The following is a 20,546-nucleotide window of genomic DNA, read 5'->3' as shown; positions in this document are numbered from 1 at the left end:
TTGAAAATTTTAAAACAGTCATTTTAAATATTTTTTATTTTTTCAAAAGTCAATATTTTATAATATTTTTATTTATCAAAATAATAAAATATTATTAAAAATATATAATAAATAAAAATACAAAATATATACTAAAAAATAATTTTATTAATTAACACTAAAATATCATAAAAAATAATATTATTTAATCATTAATCTATAATACCTACATTGAGGTGACGTAGAAATCATAATATATAATAGCAACTAAATTTAAGAAGTCGTTGCATTATGAAAGTAATTATTTATATACCTAAAATCCTAAGATATTAACATCGAATAAACTTAGAAAAATATTCCTAAGTGAAAAAAAAACTTTTTTTTGACATATTGCTAATTATAGTAGCACAAATAATTTTAATAGCAAGTATATTTTGTGGAATATTATAACTAGTGAATCTCAAAATTTTCTAAGAAACATGAACAAAACACCTTGTTCCGTGTTTTTTTCCCTACATCATCTCCGTCGATGTTGTACTTCCTCTTCCTCTTTCTTGACATATATTTTTTTATTTTTATCGGTTTCATCTTCTTGTACACAGATACCTTTATTACCATGCTTAGGTGGCTATATTTTGCCTTTACTACTGTTGGAGCTCTTTCGATGAGTTCTTCTCTGTCCTTGAGTTTTCTATGTATCCACTTTCTCATGTGCACCAAGCAACTTTTGAAAAAATTACTAACTTTTTTTTTTAATGTTATGGAATTTATTGAATTCTGTGCTTTATCATTTGTTTGAATTGAATGGAGGTACCTAAGTTTACTTGTTTGTCTATAATAAATAGAGAGAGATATCACCAAAGATCTATATATATTTGGTATAGCTCATCACAGAAGGGGAATGTCGTCCTGTCATCTCTATAGATGAGTTATACACTGGAATCCAAAGAACACTAGGCAGGGTAGGTACCTGCAAAAGGTATTCTGATACTCAAGTCAGTAATAATTCAAAAAAGAAATAATGAGAGTGACTTAAGTGAGTATTAGATTTTCATATATGTCCTTTATCTTAATCAAATGTTACCTTATATAGACTAAACAGAGACTAAGCATTTTGAATATACTCAGATAGCGAATCAAAAGCTTCGATTGTGGTGAGAACTGTGGTTACCGTGATATTCTTGTGATCTGTTTTGACTATTTCATTGAGTTGCTGGTGATGATGTATGATGAAGTCATTATGCCATTGTACTGAGTGTTATCATGTTTTTGAATTATGGGCCGAGTTATAATTTCTTTGGACCAAGGTATAAGTTTTATTGGTCGAGTCATAGGTAATGGATCAAAACTTGTTCTCCCGAGTAATAAGTTGTAGTTTGGTGCGTGGCAGAAGTTAGGCCAATTAAGAGATTATAGTATAATAGAACAGCGTGCGAGTATAGCTCTTAACTAGCTAAAATCCGCCTCACCAATTTAGAAGAGTGTCACAAAAATTTAGAATAGAAAAATACTGAGAGTATGAGTCCCAGGTCGTCTCCCAACGAGTTGCGAGAAAGGATGCTATTTTATTAATTAGAAATTTTCAAGAGAGTTTGAGTTTGGGTAACGAGTAATTAAATAATTGTAAATTAAAGTAATAAAAACTAAGAATGATTATTAATATTCTAGATAAAAGGCCTTGACTGGGGGAATGATTAATTGGAAAGTTCTATCCTTGTTGGTGTCTCTTAAGTGTAGCATTAAAAAGATTGTTGTTTTCACTTAGTTAACCCTTACTAAATAAAGAAAAGTCAAGTGATTGAGCTAACTCTTATTCGCAAATCCTAGTCCTCTCCCTTGGGAAGGTCTAGCGTTAGTAAATACAGAACTAACCAACAACTTCCAGTTTAATCAACACTTAAGCCTTCCAACTCAAGTGTCTCCTTTTAATCAACCCCCATGTCAAGTATGGAATCTACTCCATTGACATGAATATAACGCTCATAAAAATATAAGAAGAAGACATGATGAATTAAATAAAATAGGGATTCAAAATTAATTAAAAATAAAAAAATCCTTTGCATTAACAATCTATGAAAATAATCCAATTACTACTTTAAACAAGAATTAAGAATATGGAATAAATAAAAGAGTAAGTAAAGAAACAAACTAGAACAGTATCTTCAACGGAGGTAATGACTCTTCAATATCCAAAAGCAAAAGCAATAAACTGGGAATGTAAAGAGAACCTAGAGGGAGAGTAATCCTCTCTAAATTCAGATATAAAAACATAAAACTATCCTAATGAGAATGTATCAATGTGTCTAAAGTTGTGTAAAAAGGTGTGTTGAGTCTCTGCATGTTCCCTGGCTTTATTCTGTGTTTCTAGGCCGAAAACTGGGTCAAAACACGGCCCGAAATCGCCCCCAATATTTTTTGTTAATTCTGCAGATCGCGCAGGTCACGCGTACGCGTCGTCCATGCGTTCGCGTCCTTCAGCGATTTTTCTTGTCACGCGAACGCGTCGTCCATGCGTTCGCGTCATTCGTGCAGACTCCAATCCACGCGTACGCGTCAGGCACGCGCACACGTTGCTGCAATTTTCTCCATTCCGCGCGCTCGCGTGAGCCATGCGCGCACGTCGGTGTTCGCTGGTCATCTCCTTAGTTTCTTGTGTTCCTTCCATTTTTGTAAGCTTCCTCTCTATTTTCTAAGCCATTCCTGCCCTATAAAGCCTGAAACACTTAACACACAGATCACGGCATCGAATGGTATAAAAGAGAATTAAAATATACTAACTAAAGATCTCTAGGAAGTAAGTTTTCAACCATAGAACAATACTAGGAAGGAAAATGTAAAATCATGCAATTAGTATGAATAAGTGGGTGAAGACTTGATGAAACCACTCAATTAAACACAAGATAAACCATAAAATAGTGGTTTATCAACCTCCCCACACTTAAACATTAGCATGTCCTCATGCTTAGCTTAAGGAGATAAAACAAATGAGTAGGGAAAAGTAAGACTCATGCAATGCAATGCAACCTATGTATATGAATGCAACTATATGATAAGATGATTTTGTCTACTTAGTTAAAAAAATAAATAAGTTCTTCAAGACAAAAAAAAAAAACTCAAATTTCACAATTTAAATTGTACAGTAAAAACAAGTGAACTTGTAGGAAGACAGCTCATGAAAGCAAGGGACATAGAATTAAGCATTTGAACCATCACTGATGGTGTATGTGCACTCTAGTCTCTCTATTGTATAGGATAATCATTCTACTCTTCTCTAATCATGCTTTCTAAACCTTGTTCTTCACCTAACCAATCAACAAGTAATTAATGTACCAATGCAAACATCATGGGGTCTTTTCAAGGTTGTAATGGGCCAAGGTAAAGGTGAGGGTATATATATGGCTAAGTGAGCTATAAATTAAATTCTTGATTATCCTAAGCTTTTACCTAACATACATACTCTATTTTCTTCTTAATTCATCCTTAACTACCCAAAATTTTTCCACTTTTGTTTTACATACTCATGCATCAACTTTTCTCTTAACTTGTATCACATATGCATTGATTTTTTTATTAAACCTAACTTAGCATTTGGGTAATTTTGTCCCCTTATTCATTTAGTTAATTACTTATTTATTTGAATATTTTTTTAAATAAAATAAACGTAGCTTATCAATTCACATGGATTTATAATTTTTTCTAGTTTCGCATGAGTAGGTACCCAACTTTCCAATTATTTTAGCATAACATATTCCATTGTTAACCCATGTTCCCACAATTTTCCCACACTTAATTGACACACAATTTCTATCTTAAGCTAACCAAAGATTCAATTTGGGGTATTACTTGTTTTTCTGCTTAAGACTAGTAATATGGTAAAATATAGAACAAATTGGATTAAAAGGCTCAAATTGGCTAACAAAGGTGATTGAAAGGGTAGGCTATTTGGGATAAGTGAGTTAATAAAATAATGACCTCAATCATATGCATGCATATAACATATTAAATATTGGACATATAGAATGGAACAAAATATAGATCACAATCATAGAGAAGCAAATACACAAGAATAAAATTTTATGGTTAAATAATGTAACCATGTCATTAGGCTCAAGTCTCACAGGTTGTGTGTTCTAGCTTTTAACTATGTTCCAAATATAACTTCCAAATAAGTTTAACACAAAAGTTTTGATTTAAATCAGTGAAATTTTTCAAAAATAGGGGGTCTTAAAAAAAAACTTATTATTTTTTAACCAAATAGAACATGCATGCAAATAACTTATTACTATGCAATTTTATTCTATCCTAACAAAAGAAAAATTAAATAAATATCCTAGTCTATTGGTGTTAAGGAAGAGAAATTACCTCCGGAAGTCAGGTACTGACCGACCTCCCCACACTTAAAGCTTGGCACTGTCCTCAGTGCCATTAGTCAGGAACAAAGGGGGCTGGTAGCAGCATCTCCACAATCGGGACCGTCATGACTCCCTGTGCTGGTAAATGAAGTGGAGTCCGGGGTGTCTGGGTCTTCTTTAGGTGGGTGGTGACCAACAAGCAGCTCTTTGAGGTATGTAAATCGGTGCTTGTTACGGCGCTCCCTTTACTTTCCTTTCCGGTCAAGCCGATCTAATCTCTCATGTATCTGATGGAGCAGTTGGTTTGTTGAAGGTGCTTGTGATGTGGAATGAGAAGGAATGTCTTCGACTAGGTTTGCAGGCCGGCTAGTAGTGGCTGCTGGAGGTCTGATATATTTTCCGTTAGGGACTATTTGATCATCTCGTAGAATCATGGCCTTGGTATTCCCAGCTCTGTAGGAGACTCCGACTGCTGAGACTAGATCTGAAACCAAGACGAAAAAAGGTAGGTTGCCTGCAATCTGTACGTGTCCCATAGCATGCCGAATGTGTTTTGGTAAATTGAGGTGCTGGTCTGTAAGGATACACCAGAGTAGAACAGCCATGTCTGCAGTGAAGGAGGACACGTGAGTGCTTAGAAAGACGTAATGGGACATAATCTGTGCCCATACTCGAGCCTCCAAGGTGAGTGCTGAAGCCAATATGCTCATAGGTCGAGATCGATGGTATCCATAGATCCATCTGCTGCCAGGTTGTGCTATAACTCTGAGAACGGCGTCCCAGTCAAATTGGTATGTCTGGCGTTTGAATGAGGCTTCTTAGAATGCGTCCAATCCTTCTGGAGCAGGGGGAAGATCTAAAGCTCATTGAATGGCCTCTTCTGTTATGGGAACTTGCTTCTGACGGACATAGACAGACTGCATGGTTGGCATGTAAAAATTGAAGTAGAATTCAACTACCCATGATAGATTAACCTGCTGTGGATGTCTCCGTAGGAATCCTCATTGTCTTCGCTCAATGCGGAGCTCAACAAATTCAACAATGTTGGTCGGGAGGACGAGAAGGTATTCATTATTATAATTCCTCTCTACCAAGATAGGGAACATCTGCTTACAGTAGCGGTTAGTGAACCGCACAGTGTCCTTTTCTGGAAAGGCTTTCTCTTTTTCATCGACCTTGATGATCCTCTTGATTCGCTTTGTTGAGGGCTTTACTGCTGTTGAAGATGGCTCTGCCACTAGTGCTCTTTTTGTTCCTTTCCTTGCTGGTGGTTTGGGAGTAGCTTTCTCTTTATCCTTCTTGGTGGCCATCCTGAAAAGGGAAAAAGAAAGTAATAAGTAAAGCTAAGGGTTTGAGCAAGGAAGAGGATGGTATATGTGATAATCAATGCACGATAAAGAAGGATGTCGTTAACACATGATCATGACTACATGTGAAAAGTTCATCAATGGAAATATAGCAAGTGCATGTGATGGCTATTAAATGCAAGATGTTTATTGGCATGCCGGCAAATCCATGAGTAGCATAGATCAAGCATTAAATGTGCAAGTTAGATTATCAACTCTTTCAAACTAATAATTTATTTGCATTGACAATTATATTTAATCAATAAAATATAAAAGGGGTTTTGTGAAAAACAGGCATTAGAGTAGTAGAATAGAGTAATATAAAAATAATGCATAATGCGATACGGACTTTTTCACAAACACATAGCATGCATGGTGAATATGTTATTGAAAGTATTAAAGTGAACATGCAAGCAACCCTTTAAGAAGTAATATTAATTGTCAAACAATTCCACAATAACTCACAAGCAAAATATAGAAGAAAATAATCACCCAATTAAATTTCTAACACCAATTGAGAGAACCGTAAAACCCTCTAACTTTCCGGCCTCGATTTCTTGCGATCTGTAACTTCAATAAAAAAATCTAATCCGGTAAAAGTGTTCGTATCTTCCTCCTTTACGTGTTGGCGTTACTTTTGTCCGGTGGAAGTCGACGGTGACGTAGCTCTCCTACCCCTTGAGCTTGGCCAACTGGAGTTCTACGAGGCACGGAGGATTCCAGACGTTTTTCCTTTCAGCAGCTCGGTCAGAAAGTTTCTCCGAAATTTTGAGTATTTCGATTACGTACGAAGGTAGGGGATTTATTTTTAAAGATAAACGTTTTTAATTTAGAATGCCTACAAAATTAATTGAATAATTGCAAATATATATATATATATATATTAATAATAGTAATGTTATTGAGTATGGATTATTGCTGTGAATGTGACTGTTTTCTGATTATTAAGAATTTCGCTGATTTAAGAATTGTTGAGAAAAAGGCTGGTGAATTGTTGAGGAATAGGGAACCCGTAAGGGTGGTTTAGACTGAATTTTAGAGAAAATGCCGTCGAAATTTTATAAAATCTGAGGTTTTATTTGAAAAGTTATTTTAAAAGATTTGGTTTTAGAAAATTAAATTATTTAAAATATATTTAGTTAAGAAAAGATTTACTCTATTTTAAAGTTTGATTTATTAAGAAAAATATAATGTTTTAAACCCAATCTTTTAAGGAGAGATTTTGTTTTAAGTAAAGATTTGAGCTCGGTTTATTAAGAAAATGAATCTCTGCCACAGGAGAGCAGAGAACAAGGATTTAAAGAATATATTAATTAATGAAATGTCTGTCACAGGAGAACAGATGTGATATTGTTTGGGCCTTAGTGCCAATGTAAAGTGGTGACGCCCACACACTGAGAACTGTTTTCCAGATGTACGCTTATTGATTTGGAAAGTCACACTGTATGCGGCCTAGCCGTACGACTTGAAGTCACACTGTATGCGGCCTGGCCGTACGACTTGTAAGCACACTGATGCATCTGAAAAGCCATACCTGGGACTTGTGCCTGGGTAATGTCGGGAGCGGGTAGGCAACTGACACATGAGCTCATGGCCTACGTTAGGGATAGACATGCATCATGTTGTTTGCACATTTGCATTTGATTGCGCTTGCTTGTCTTATTACTTTGTGATTGTACTGTTTGTCTTGTTGTGACTTGCTTGTACATTGAATTGAATCTCTTGCTTGCACTACTTGTTTGTGAGTGTATTAAAGTGATTACGAGTTGACATTTGACTGAGGATTAACTATGTGGCTGAGAGACAGAAAATGTGACTAGTTTTTATATTTAAAATTTGATTTGAGTTTAGAGATTTTTTTAAAAAGAGGTAATTTGTTAGCTAAAGTAGAACAAGAGTATTTTCAAAGGGTTCGATAAAAATAAAGTTTTATTGAGTAAAATTAATTATTTGCATTTTATTCCATTACTTTTACGGCATTCCCATTCCCTACTGAGAACGTGTGGTTTGTTCTCACCCCAAATCTTCCACCCTTTCAGTGACACAGGTTCGGAGATTCAGTAAGAAGCTGCAGACGATTAGTAGATTTACTTGTAATTCCTGTTGTTTTTATAGAGTTCCCTCGTCCTTGTTGCTTTAGGGTTTTTATTTTTATCCAGAGGGATAGGTATTGTATTTGAGTTTTACATTGAATCTAATTGTATAGCATCTATTATTATTAATAATGATGTGATTATTATTATTTGAAGATCTTTTGTTATGTGAATTTATTTACTAAAATCTTTTTTTGAAATTTTCTTAAAAACTGAAACATGATATCGACGTAAAGGCTCAATAGTAAATTTATAATAAAGGAAATCAGGTCCGTAATGCCTTACTTTTGGTACGATCATGATGTGCTAAAAGTTAGGGTGTTACATTATGGTATCAGAGCAGTTCGTTTCCGTTAGAGCCTTGGGAATGGATTGACTATGCTTTACTACATACTCTGAGTGTCTGTCATGCAGTAGGACTTGTCCCACTGACAAGAGTTTGAGTTTCAAATGCATGATTGTCTATTGATTAATTCTGTTAGTCAACTATTGCATCTCTCATGGTATTAGGTCTAGCCAACTTAATACTAATGATTCATGTATATGGAAACACTAATGGATTATCATAGACGAGATAGAAGTAATAGGTAACGTGAATCATGGGGTTTGAGAACGTTAGAAGTAAAGTTTTAGGAAAACGTATACTCCTTATTCGTGCTAAAGTAGTTTGAAGTCATCTCTTCCTTGCTTGCTTGCAGAGAAATTTTGTTTCGAACTTCTTTCTTGAGATATGTTTTGAATAACTCCTGACCATATCTTGTCATTTATAAGATATGATTTCCTTCACACGAACTGGACATGCCAAATCTTTTTCTTTCTTTTTTTGACGTTTTGAAAGTGAAGTTGATGCAAACCTTTTCTATCTTATATCAATTTTCGAGGACGAAAATTTTTATAAGTGGGGTAGGATGTAAGACCCCAAGTTTTCAAAAATTAATTTAATAAAATAAAATTTAATTTAGTTATTATTATTATTATTATTATTATTATTATTATTATTAAAGTTTTTAAAAAAAAAAAAAGAAAAGATTGACCGAAGCTTTATGAGAGAACCGTAAAACCCTCTAACTTTCCTGCCTCGATTTCTTGCGATCCATAACTCCAATAAAAAAATCTAATCCGGTAAAAGTGTTTGTAACTTCCTCCTTTACGTGTTGGCGTTACTTTTGTCCGGTGGAAGTCGACGGTGACGTAGCTCTCCTACCCCTTGAGCTTGGCCAACTGGAGTTCTACGAGGCACGGAGGATTCCAGACGTTTTTCTTTTCAGCAGCTCGGTCAGAAAGTTTCTCCGAAATTTCGAGTATTTCGATTACGTACGAAGGTAGGGGATTTATTTTTAAAGATAAACGTTTTTAATTTAGAATGCCTACAAAATTAATTGAATAATTGCAAATATATATATATATATAATAGTAATGTTATTGAGTATGGATTATTGCTGTGAATGTGACTGTTTTCTGATTATTAAGAATTTCGCTGATTTGAGAATTGTTGAGAAAAAGGCTGGTGAATTGTTGAGGAATAGGGAACCCGTAAGGGTGGTTTAGACCGAATTTTAGAGAAAATGCCGTCGAAATTTTATAAAATCTGAGGTTTTATTTGAAAAGTTATTTTAAAAGATTTGGTTTTAGAAAATTAAATTATTTAAAATATATTTAGTTAAGAAAAAATTTACTCTATTTTAAAGTTTGATTTATTAAGAAAAATATAATGTTTTAAACCCAATATTTTAAGGAGAGATTTTGTTTTAAGTAAAGATTTGAGCTTGGTTTATTAAGAAAAGGAATCTCTGCCACAGGAGAGCAGAGAACAAGGATTTAAAGAATATATTAATTAATGAAATGTCTGTCACAGGAGAACAGATGTGATATTGTTTGGGCCTTAGTGCCAAATGTAAAGTGGGGACGCCCACACACTGAGAACTGTTTTCCAGATGTACGCTTATTGATTTGGAAAGTCACACTGTATGCGGCCTGGCCGTACGACTTGTAAGCACACTGATGCATCTGGAAAGCCATACCTGGGACTTGTGCCTGGATAATGTCGGGAGCGGGTAGGCAACCGACACATGAGCTCATGGCCTGCGTTAGGGATAGACATGCATCATGTTGTTTGCACATTTGCATTTGATTGCGCTTGCTTGTCTTATTACTTTGTGATTGTAGTGTTTGTCTTGTTGTGACTTACTTGTACATTGAATTGAATCTCTTGCTTGCACTACTTGTTTGTGAGTGTATTAAAATGATTACGAGTTGACATTTGACTGAGGATTAACTATGTGACTGAGAGACAGAAAATGTGACTAGTTTTTATATTTAAAATTTGATTTGAGTTTAGAGATTTTTTTTAAAAAGAGGTAATTTGTTAGTTAAAGTAGAACAAGAGTATTTTCAAAGGGTTCGATAAAAATAAAGTTTTATTGAGTAAAGTTAATTATTTGCATTTTATTCCATTACTTTTACGGCATTCCCATTCCCTACTGAGAACGTGTGGTTTGTTCTCACCCCAAATCTTCCACCCTTTCAGTGACACAGGTTTGGAGATTCAGTAAGAAGCTGCAGACGATTAGTAGATTTACTTGTGATTCCTGTTGTTTTTATAGAGTTCTCTCGTCCTTGTTGCTTTAGAGTTTTTATTTTTATCCAGAGGGATAGGTATTGTATTTGAGTTTTACATTGAATCTAATTGTATAGCATCTATTATTATTAATAATTATGTGATTATTATTATTTGAAGATCTTTTGTTATGTGAATTTATTTACTAAAATCTTTTTCTGAAATTTTTTTAAAAACTGAAACACGATATCGACGTAAAGGCTCAATAGTAAATTTATAATAAAGAAAATCAGGTCCGTAACGCCTTACTTTTGGTACGATCATGATGTGCTAAAAGTTAGGGTGTTACAATAATTCTATATATATATATATATATATATATATATATATATATATATATATATTTATTGTTACTTATACAATCCTGCAATAATCTTTCTTTTCATTTGTTAGTTAATTAAACTTGATTATTTATATTAAATATTTTAATAATTATTAAAAATTAGTCATATAATTATCATTATTAATAACCGATTATTATTAATCAATTTATATTTTTTTAAAATATAACTTTCTATCCTTTTATTATTATTATTATTATTATTATTATTATTATTATTATTATTATTATTATTATTATTATTATTAAATAGGTCACCATTAAGATAATAACTTGTCACTAATAAAATTATAAAATAATGAATAAAAAATAGAATTATATCAATATAATTGAAATCAATATAATCAAAATAGTTAAAAATATTTTTGATTGATAATTAGGTTAATAATGCATTAATTATTAATTTTTTTAAAAGAGATTAGAATAATTATAACAAAGATATTATCTTAAATTAGTATATTTATGTATCATTCATTAAATACTAATTATTATATAATTATATCACTTAAAGATATTTTTTTAAAAATAAATTTAAAAGAGAGAAATAGTGCAATCATTTTGGAGGAAAAATGGACCGCTAAATCTCTAAGAGTAAGTGAGGGGAATTACTACCCCAACAACGTGACTTTTTAAGGGAAGAGGGGAAGGTAGAATTATGAGGATAGGTGAGGGAGTTGAATCACTTAATGGTTATGTTAGGGAGTGTTTGCTCTGTTTATAATTGGGCTTGGATGGGTTAGGGAGTTTTTGGGCTAAATAGAGTCAATTTCGACTGTATCCCAAAAAAAAAAAAACTCTATAGATATATTTTTTGTAATATCTATTTACGTTAATTTTTATTTTTTTTATAGGTTACAGTTATTTATTAAATATTTTATTTAATACATCATATGTTAATATTAATAGCATTTTTTATAAGAATATTCATAAAAATAATTATAACATGATTATAAATATAATATAAATAAATATGTTAAATAAAAGGTTAAATCAATATGCTTACCAATGCCCTTGTTTTATTTTGTAAATTGGATAATAAGTATGTATTCAGTTGCTTGGTGATAACGTAGATAATTGAGTAATTGAGTTACAAATTGATCTCACAGTGTGCATCTTATTTTTTCTTCATTTCTAAATAAAAGCGAAGATTAAGAAAATTAAATAATAATATATAAAAAATAAATAAAAGATTTTGCATATGAATAGACAATTGTTACAAAATAAATTCTAATAGTAAAATTTTAAATCTTTACATACTACAAATTATGGAGATTAACCACAATGTAATGGCCACTTTTTCCTATTTTTGACCATGATATAAGTTCTCTTTTTCCGGTCAAGAATCCAATAACATCTAATTGAAAAAAAATGAATTAAAAATATGAAATTAAGGACAAATAAATGAACAACACAATAATAACAATACAAATTAACTACGTACCAAATGAGTTAGATTTTTCATTTGTTTGTCTCAATATATCAGCATGATTGAGAAAATTGAAATAATTGTCGGAAATTTTACGACCATCGACGGTATTTACTATACGTGACTCTTTCTTAAAAGATATTCTACACACATGTGCAGTCGAAAGATAAATTCTCCTTGATTCCTCAATCAGAAAATTTGAGAAGATATAAACTTTTCCCTCGATCAGATCATTCTCAAACATCTTTGCCAAATAATACTTGATTGAACAATGAATTTTATCACACTGTAAAATAAATTAAAAATAAAGACTATTAGCACTTATAACTCTATTAAATTGTCCAAGAATTTACTTATCAAATATTGTCTTTGATCCGTCCAACAATTTACTTATCAAATAAACTTAAAATATGAACAAAACATATTTATAAACTGGACCTAGCATCACTTGAAAAAATTATGGAGGATAATCAACTTATCTTATCATCCATGAGAATCATTTCTAGGTAAGCCATCTTACTCTTGTTAAATTTGGATGGAACTTTCCATAACCTTATAATCCTTGCCTTTATTTTCCATACATTTTCATTACATAATCTACCGTAGGTAATACTGTTGATAGAATCATAGTTAGTAGCCATTAGGTATGAAAAATAATAAAAAGAAAGAGACGAATTTCTTAAATGATAAATAATTGTAACTATTCACTATTACGACTTATATATATACACACACACACGCTAATTATACACGGTACGAATTTTTAATGGAAATACTTGCCACAATTAGAAAAAAAATATATATATATATATATACTTGCTAAGTATATATAAAAGAGGAGATATATAAATATATATAATATAGTTGCTATATATGTAACATATATAAATTCCTATAATTATAGAGACTTACTATAATTATATTAAATTTAATTATAATTGTAAGATAATAATTAATATTACTTTTTTTTACATTTAATATTTACTGTAAATATAAATATATTGAGAAAAAAAGTAAATACTGACTTTATTTTATTTTATTTTACGTCATAAACTTCTTTACTAAAATTAATGGAGGAAAAAAATCTTTACGATTATATATGAATCATAATAAATAAGATGAATCGGTTGAACAACTAACAAATTTAACGGGTAAACGTTATTTTTCATTTATAGAAAAAATGAGATAACATGCATGCGTATATTAATATAAGAAGAATATATGCTGAGAAGCATTTCTCTATTATATCACTTATTTACTCATAACTTTAAAATCTTCAAAAGTATTCAATTATATTCTCTTACAAGCCAAAAATCTATCCTTTATTTTCATTAAATATTTATATTAATTCAGTTGGATAAGTGTTTTAATAAAAGAAAAAATTATTATTATTATTATTATTATTATTATTATTATTATTATTGAATAATAACGATAATTATCATTATTAATATTAATGATAATTCTATATATATATATATATATATATATATATATATATATATATATATATATTGTTGCTTATACAATCGTGCAATAATCTTTCCTTTCATTTGTTAGCTAATTAAACTTGGTTATTTATATTAAATATATTTAATAATTATTAAAAATTAATCATATAATTATCATTATTAATAATCGGTTATTAACCAATTTATATTTCTCTAAAATATAATTTTTTATCAATTATTATTATTATTATTATTATTATTATTATTATTATTATTATATAGGTCACCATTAAGATAATAACTTGTCACTAATAAAATTATAAAATAATAAATAAGAAATAAAATTATATCAATATAATTGAAATCAATATAATTAAAATAGTTAAAAATATTTTTGATTGATAATTAGGTTAATAATATATTAATTATTAATTAATTTAAAAGAGATTATGTATCATTCATTAAATACTAATTATAATATAATTATATCACTTAAAGATATTTTTTAAAAATAAATTTAAAAGAGAAAAATAGTACAATCATTTAAAAAAAAAAATAGATTCATAAAAAAAATGACACCTTTTCATTATTAGTTGAGAGAAAATTTAATTTTAGTATATTAACTAAATAGATAATAGAATATAATAGATTTCTTATTTTATTCAAATTGTATTAAGAATTATTTGTTATATTTTAAAATTTAAAACAATAAAGTGTCCAACTTTAAACAGGTGAATTTCCAGGATTACTCTCGAGTCTTATTCTTGAATTCTTTCTCCCAATCTTTTCCCAGCTAAGAGCCGGTTCCAAAAAAGGCGAACCCATTAAGAGAAAGAGGAAGAGGAAGATGACGCTGGACGATGATAGTTCCATCTACGTTGGGGGTCTTCCCTACGACGCTTCCGAACAAACTATCCGCTCTGTCTTTCATTTATATGGCGCCATCCTTGATGTTAAGGTCTCTCTCCCTCAATTTTTAGGGTTTCTTTCACCTTCATATTTTTCTGATTCCATTCACCAGTAGCAAATTGCGCCAATTCGGTTCCCGTTTTCACGCTCAAGTTATTTTTTTTTTCCTTTCACCAGATTATCAACGAGCATCGCACTAGGGGCAAGTGCTATTGCTTTGTTACTTTCACGAATACTAGGTCAGCAATTAATGCCATCAACGACATGAATGGCAGGGTATGCACTTTCTCTTAAATAAATGCACCTTCTATGTTTCGTTCTCAGTGTTTTCTAGTGTACCAATGTGAAAGGAAACTGCAGCAGTACTGGTTATATTGTTGTGTTCTAGAGTTGTAGACCTTTGATACTGTGATGCTCTGTATCAGACCATTGATGGGCGTGTCATTAAAGTGAATGGGGTGAGGACTCGTGGTGGGAGATCAAATTTCGGTAGTAGAGAGCGATATCATCATGCTGCTGAGAGGGATGTCGACTGGGATAGAGATAGAGACCGAGGCTATGATCATGATAGGGATGGATACAGGAATAGGAACGGCCATTGGCCTCGAGAACGTGATAGGTCTCGAGACCCTGACCAGGATAGGGATAGAAGAGTTGAGCATATGCATGATCGTCATCATGATGATCATGCCGGAGAACCTTCCTTAGATAAAGGTTGGAGTCGAGGGGATGACCGTGCAGGAAACGGACAAGATAATGGCAGGGCATATAGTGAAGATATGGATGGAGACCACAGCTTTGATTTGAATACAGACAGGAGGATGGATACCAGTGATCGTGATAAGATTTTTGACGAAGATAAAAATGAACAGTCAAGGAGAAACAACGAGTATGATGTTCTCCACCCTTTTCCAGTGACATCATTTGATTTTTTTACTAATCTAGTGGTCGACAGATTGATGAGAGATAGCCTTAATTTATTTATGTTGTATGCACCTTCCTGTCTCCTGACTTATTGATGGTTTTCCTGCAGTTTGAATGTTAATAACCATCATCACATGCATCTTTCATCAGATTCAAATGGCAATCATAGTGATCAGGTAACTTGAGCATTCTATAAATTGTTTAGATAGACTGATGCCCTGTTGCGATACGTGTTTCTGTTATCCAACTTTTTCTTGTTTATGTGGACTTCAGGTAGAAGATGAATTAAAGCAATCAACTGAACAACTCGATCAACTGAAAAAGGAGGTTTGTAATCTTGTTAGAACAAAAAGTAAAGAGAAGAAGGGGGGGGGGGGGGATCATTGAAATTTGTCTAATGATAAAGTCAAATCTTGTTTTGTGAACTATTGCATTTCTGGAGGTGCATGCTTATGCATACAAGGGCACTCCATAGATCACTATATACTGAGTTAGGATATCATATACTTTAAAAGTCTTCCAACAAAGCTTTTTCTCCGTTTTACATGCCATTGATTGATGATGCTGGAAAATGGAATTGCTTGGTTTTCAGGTGTCGCAAATGGGAGAGAGATTGGAAGAGAAAAGACTTCTTGTTATGGACTTACAGAAGAAGTCTAGGGTACATCTCTTCTAATTGTCTGTCTTTGATCATAAAATCTGTTGTATGTTTTGACACGATATTTTCCTACAGAAATTGGAGGAGGCACTGACTAACGCAAAGAAACACACTTCATATCGTCAAAAGCAGTTGACCAATGTAATAACTAGTTTATCTTAGAATACTTGGAATCTCATTTCTAACAAAATCTATGAATACTGTCTCTAATGTTGGGTTTGGGCAAATGATTTCAGCTGCATAAATGTTTTGTACAAGTAAAAGAGTGCACCGAAAGGCTTAAAACCAGCGAAAAAGAACTTAAGGTTTGTGTTGTAGCACCATAGATTCCGAACTATATATGAACTGCAAATTATATCCTGTGTTTTCTGCATGTGCTTTAATGAAATATGACATTTTCTGGTTAATGTTAGGGAATAAGCCTAGCACACACTATCTCACGTTTACAACAATATAATGTTGAGTAAATTCTTTTGTTTTTCAGGCTATAGTGGATGCATCATCAATGTTAGAGAATGATGGTGATGGTGTTGGCTTTCAGGATGGACAACTCGCAAATGGCAGATACTAAATTGTAATTTATCATTTGAGGTTCAGTTTGGGATTGATATAGCTCATAACAATGCATCCCTTTATTATGAATTTATTTATAGTGGATATAGAGGGAAAAAAATTGGGGGTCATCAGGACTCGAGATAGATTACAGTTTTCTCGTATTTAATTGAAAAAATGGAGCAGTTTTCATTTGTAACTCTACTGTCTTTACCAAATAGTATACTTTGTTCTTTTTTTTTGTGTGTTTTTCATTTTTTTTTTGGGCTTGGTGTTTTTCATTTCTTGGTCGCATGGTATTGTTAAATGGGTCGGATGCAATGTGAGCTGTTATTGGACTGGGCCTGTCTGCTCTAGTGGATTGGATTGATCCAAAAACATAACTAAAAATCGAAGAAAAATATCAACAACAACAACAAAAAAGCCTTATCTATCTATGTGAGATGGGTTACATGGATGAAACGACATCATTGCGCCACGGTGAAGAGAGGCTGTAGGTGATTCCAAGGTGTAAAAGCTCAATTTGATTATCGAAAATGGATCCCTCGAAGCCCGTGTGCCATGAAGCGGCGTTAGAGTTAGGCGGCACCTCTGTTTCAGGAAGTTATCCTCGTGTTTCAGCGTTCTTCGATTAGCTCAGAATCAGAGCTCATGTGAGAACGGTCCAACATCGGTCTTCTCTCTGGCATCCTCTAGCGGTGTCATCTCTTCCCAAGTTGGCAGAAGCAAGCGTCGCGCCGCAGAGGGTCTTCTCTTGCGCGTCACCTGTATTAGGATTAGGGGGGAAAGGTCAAATTATATGGGAGATGATGGTGGTTGTCGTTTTCAATTTGCTTTCTTCTGGGTTTGTTCCCGGTCGGGTCGGACTATTCCGACCCAGTCCTTGACAAAAAAAAAAAAAAATCATTGCATTCTATCATGTATTATGATTACAGTGAAATTGTTGACACAGATATTTTTTTACCATCTCATGTATGGTGTTTTTGGCTCTTCTATTATATGTTATCTGTGTACTTTTTATCTCATCTACCATTTTTTTATACATGTTCAAAGTATCAAAGATGAGATTCTACCATTTTTTCTACCATTAGCGCTATTTCAACTTTTTTTGGTATATCTTTGTTCTTTATTTTGTCTATACTTGAGTTGGTTTAGGGGTTAGGAATTAGCTTACTAATTCGTTTAAACACTAATAATTTAAAACTAAACTTATATATGCAACAATTTATTTGCTAATAACAAATCTTTAAATAAAACTCTAATTTACGACAAATTAGTCTCTATCAAATTAGAAAATATCGTAAAAAATCGAAAAAATAAATTCATTCATTCATGGCTTACAATTAAAGCTTGTTAATATGAAGTTTGGAAAGCCTCTTTACTATTTTGGTTTAAATAAATTTTTGTTTCTTATAAAATATCTTATTACTTGTAAAATTTTTCTTTTCATTTTCTTCCAATAAAATTTGTGAATAGTCTATTTCGTCTCTGTTAATTTATTTTCTTTACTTCTCATGAAATAGGTTAAATACTGATATATTGCTTCTTGTCATCATATATTTCAATTTGTTGCATTTAACATAACTATATTATTTATAATTAGATGGTTTAAACATAATTCGTATAAAACCTGCTTAACTAATGGACAACTATTAAACCAAAAACAGAAAAAGGAAAATCCAATAAAAGTAAATAAGTAGATAACTCTTTTACGGTGTTGGTGATGGTGGTACTTGATAAAATTTCAATTCAACTATTAAGCATCATGTTAATTGTTTTTATTAAGTTGAAAATTTCAAAAGATATGCATGTTAACATGCTGTGGTGTTTTATCAATTGTTTTCGTAGTCGTCAAATTCGTCCCGAATGATTATTCATTCTTTAAAATGATTATCAAATAATTTTTTTAGTCATATTAGTTTTTAAAAGATAAAACATAAATTAAATTGATCATTCTGTTAATTAGATGATGACGTGTTAGTTTAGTGTCACATGGCATGATAACATAATATGTTAATGCCACGTGTCACAAAATGATTGATTGACATGTTAAGTCAGTAATACTTGACATGTTACGTATCATTTGATATGTAAAAAATTTATTTATACTTAAAATAGTCTCTAAAAATACACACGTAAATCATTTTTATTCCTAAAATCTTAAAAATTAATCAAATTAGTCCTTATATGAATTTCTTTTATTTTTCTTCATAATATTAAATTTAAAATATTTTTTGATATTACTAATTATAATATTACTTTTTAGCCCTTAATAAATAAAATTCTATCTATATAAAAATTATATAAATAATTAAATTATTAAAAAATTATTGTGTCATTTGTATTTTAAAATTTTATATTTTTAAATTGTAGTTTTTTTTATAATAAATTTTTTTATTTAAATGAGTTTATCAAATTATTATTAATTATATATTTAAAAATTTAATATTTTGAATCTCACTAAATAATATAATAGTTATTTTAAAATTTAAAATTTTTAGATTTTTTAAAATTATAATTTTTATTATTATTTAATTTATATGGTAAAACTCAATAATTGAAAAATCTATTTGTGGGATCACTCATTGAATCTTAATATTTTAATATAGTTTTTTTAAAAATAATTATTATATTTATTTAGTGAAATCTAAAATATTAAAATATTTAAAATAACTACTATATTTATTTAATGAGATCCAAAAGATTAAAATTTTTAGTATATAATTAATAATAGTTTGATAAAATTATTTATATAAAAAAATTTACTACAAAAAAATTAGAATTTGAAAATAAAAATACATATGAGAAAATAATTTTGTAACAATTTAATTATTTTTATTATTTTATTTGAAAAAAATTTTGTTTATTATGGTGTAAAAATAATTAAGCTTAAAATGGGTAGGATTAAAAAATATTAAAAATTTAATATTATAAAAAAATAAGAAAAATTTATATAAGAATTAATTTGATCAATTTTTAAAATTTTAGAGATAAAAATGATTTATATGTGTACTTTCAAGAACTAATTTAATTATAAATAAATTTATGACATGTCAAATGATACGTGACATACCAAATGTCACTGACTTGACATATCAACCAATTATCTTATAACACGTGATATTAACCTATCATATCATCATGCTATGCAGTACTTAACGTGACACGTTATCATTTAATTAACAGAAGAACTAATTTGACTTATGTTTTATCTTTTAGAAACTAATATGACTAAAAATTTATTAGAGGACTAATTTAAAAAATGAATAATCTTTCGAGACAAATTTCTTTCACTATTAACCCTGTTTTCGTGACTACTCCAAAGAAACACTAGGAGTTTTGTAAATTTATGTTTATCAATGGTGTCAAGTAATATCTTTTTTTCCTTTTTGTAAAAAGTAAATAATCCCATCTTATTTTCTAGTTATGAAACTACATACGAAAAAAGTGTAAGTATGTACAAGAAAATATGCATCTCAATGAATCAAATTCTCATAACAAACTCCATAGTAGAACAACCGAAAGCTAAAAGGTCGCTAGGTACGAGATGTAGGTAGTGTATGTTCATGTAAACGGCTTGAAGTAAATAGATCTGTGTGACTTATAAGATTGGAATCCGAGACTGGTTCATGTTAATGAGCATGTTGGCCAACACAAAAGAAACAGAATAAAGTAAAATTAAGTAGCTCTCCAAAGTATATATTTTTAGACTCCATAAAGTCCCAAAATTATTCAAGCACTAGTATATGTGTCTTCGTGAACAAGCTAAGCTATACATTTTCCTTCGTTTTTATCTTTTCAGATTCATGTGCAAGTGCCAAGTAGAGAGAGGTTTATTCATCCTTGTTTTACTGTAATTGCATTTTACATAACACTTTCCATGACTCGTTATTGCCTCC

At 30.9% G+C, this 20,546-nt stretch overlaps 1 protein-coding gene across 1 annotated transcript; it reads left to right on the top strand.

Moving 5' to 3' along the window:
- Nucleotides 1-14,306: 14,306 nt before the first annotated feature.
- Nucleotides 14,307-16,886, top strand: LOC112784113 (uncharacterized). Its single transcript, XM_025827232.3, has 9 exons — nt 14,307-14,562; nt 14,691-14,789; nt 14,939-15,402; nt 15,547-15,613; nt 15,711-15,764; nt 16,030-16,098; nt 16,171-16,236; nt 16,332-16,400; nt 16,580-16,886. The coding sequence occupies exons 1-9, from the start codon at nt 14,452-14,454 to the stop codon at nt 16,664-16,666; spliced, it is 1,086 nt and encodes a 361-aa protein (XP_025683017.1). The 5' UTR covers nt 14,307-14,451; the 3' UTR covers nt 16,667-16,886.
- The last annotated feature ends 3,660 nt before the right edge of the window (nt 16,887-20,546 follow it).

The sequence above is a fragment of the Arachis hypogaea genome, chromosome 20, assembly GCF_003086295.3.
Source record: "Arachis hypogaea cultivar Tifrunner chromosome 20, arahy.Tifrunner.gnm2.J5K5, whole genome shotgun sequence".
In the NCBI taxonomy this organism is placed as follows: Eukaryota; Viridiplantae; Streptophyta; class Magnoliopsida; order Fabales; family Fabaceae; genus Arachis; species Arachis hypogaea.
Note: the sequence above shows the minus strand (reverse complement) of the source record. Positions and strands in the feature narration are given on the sequence as shown.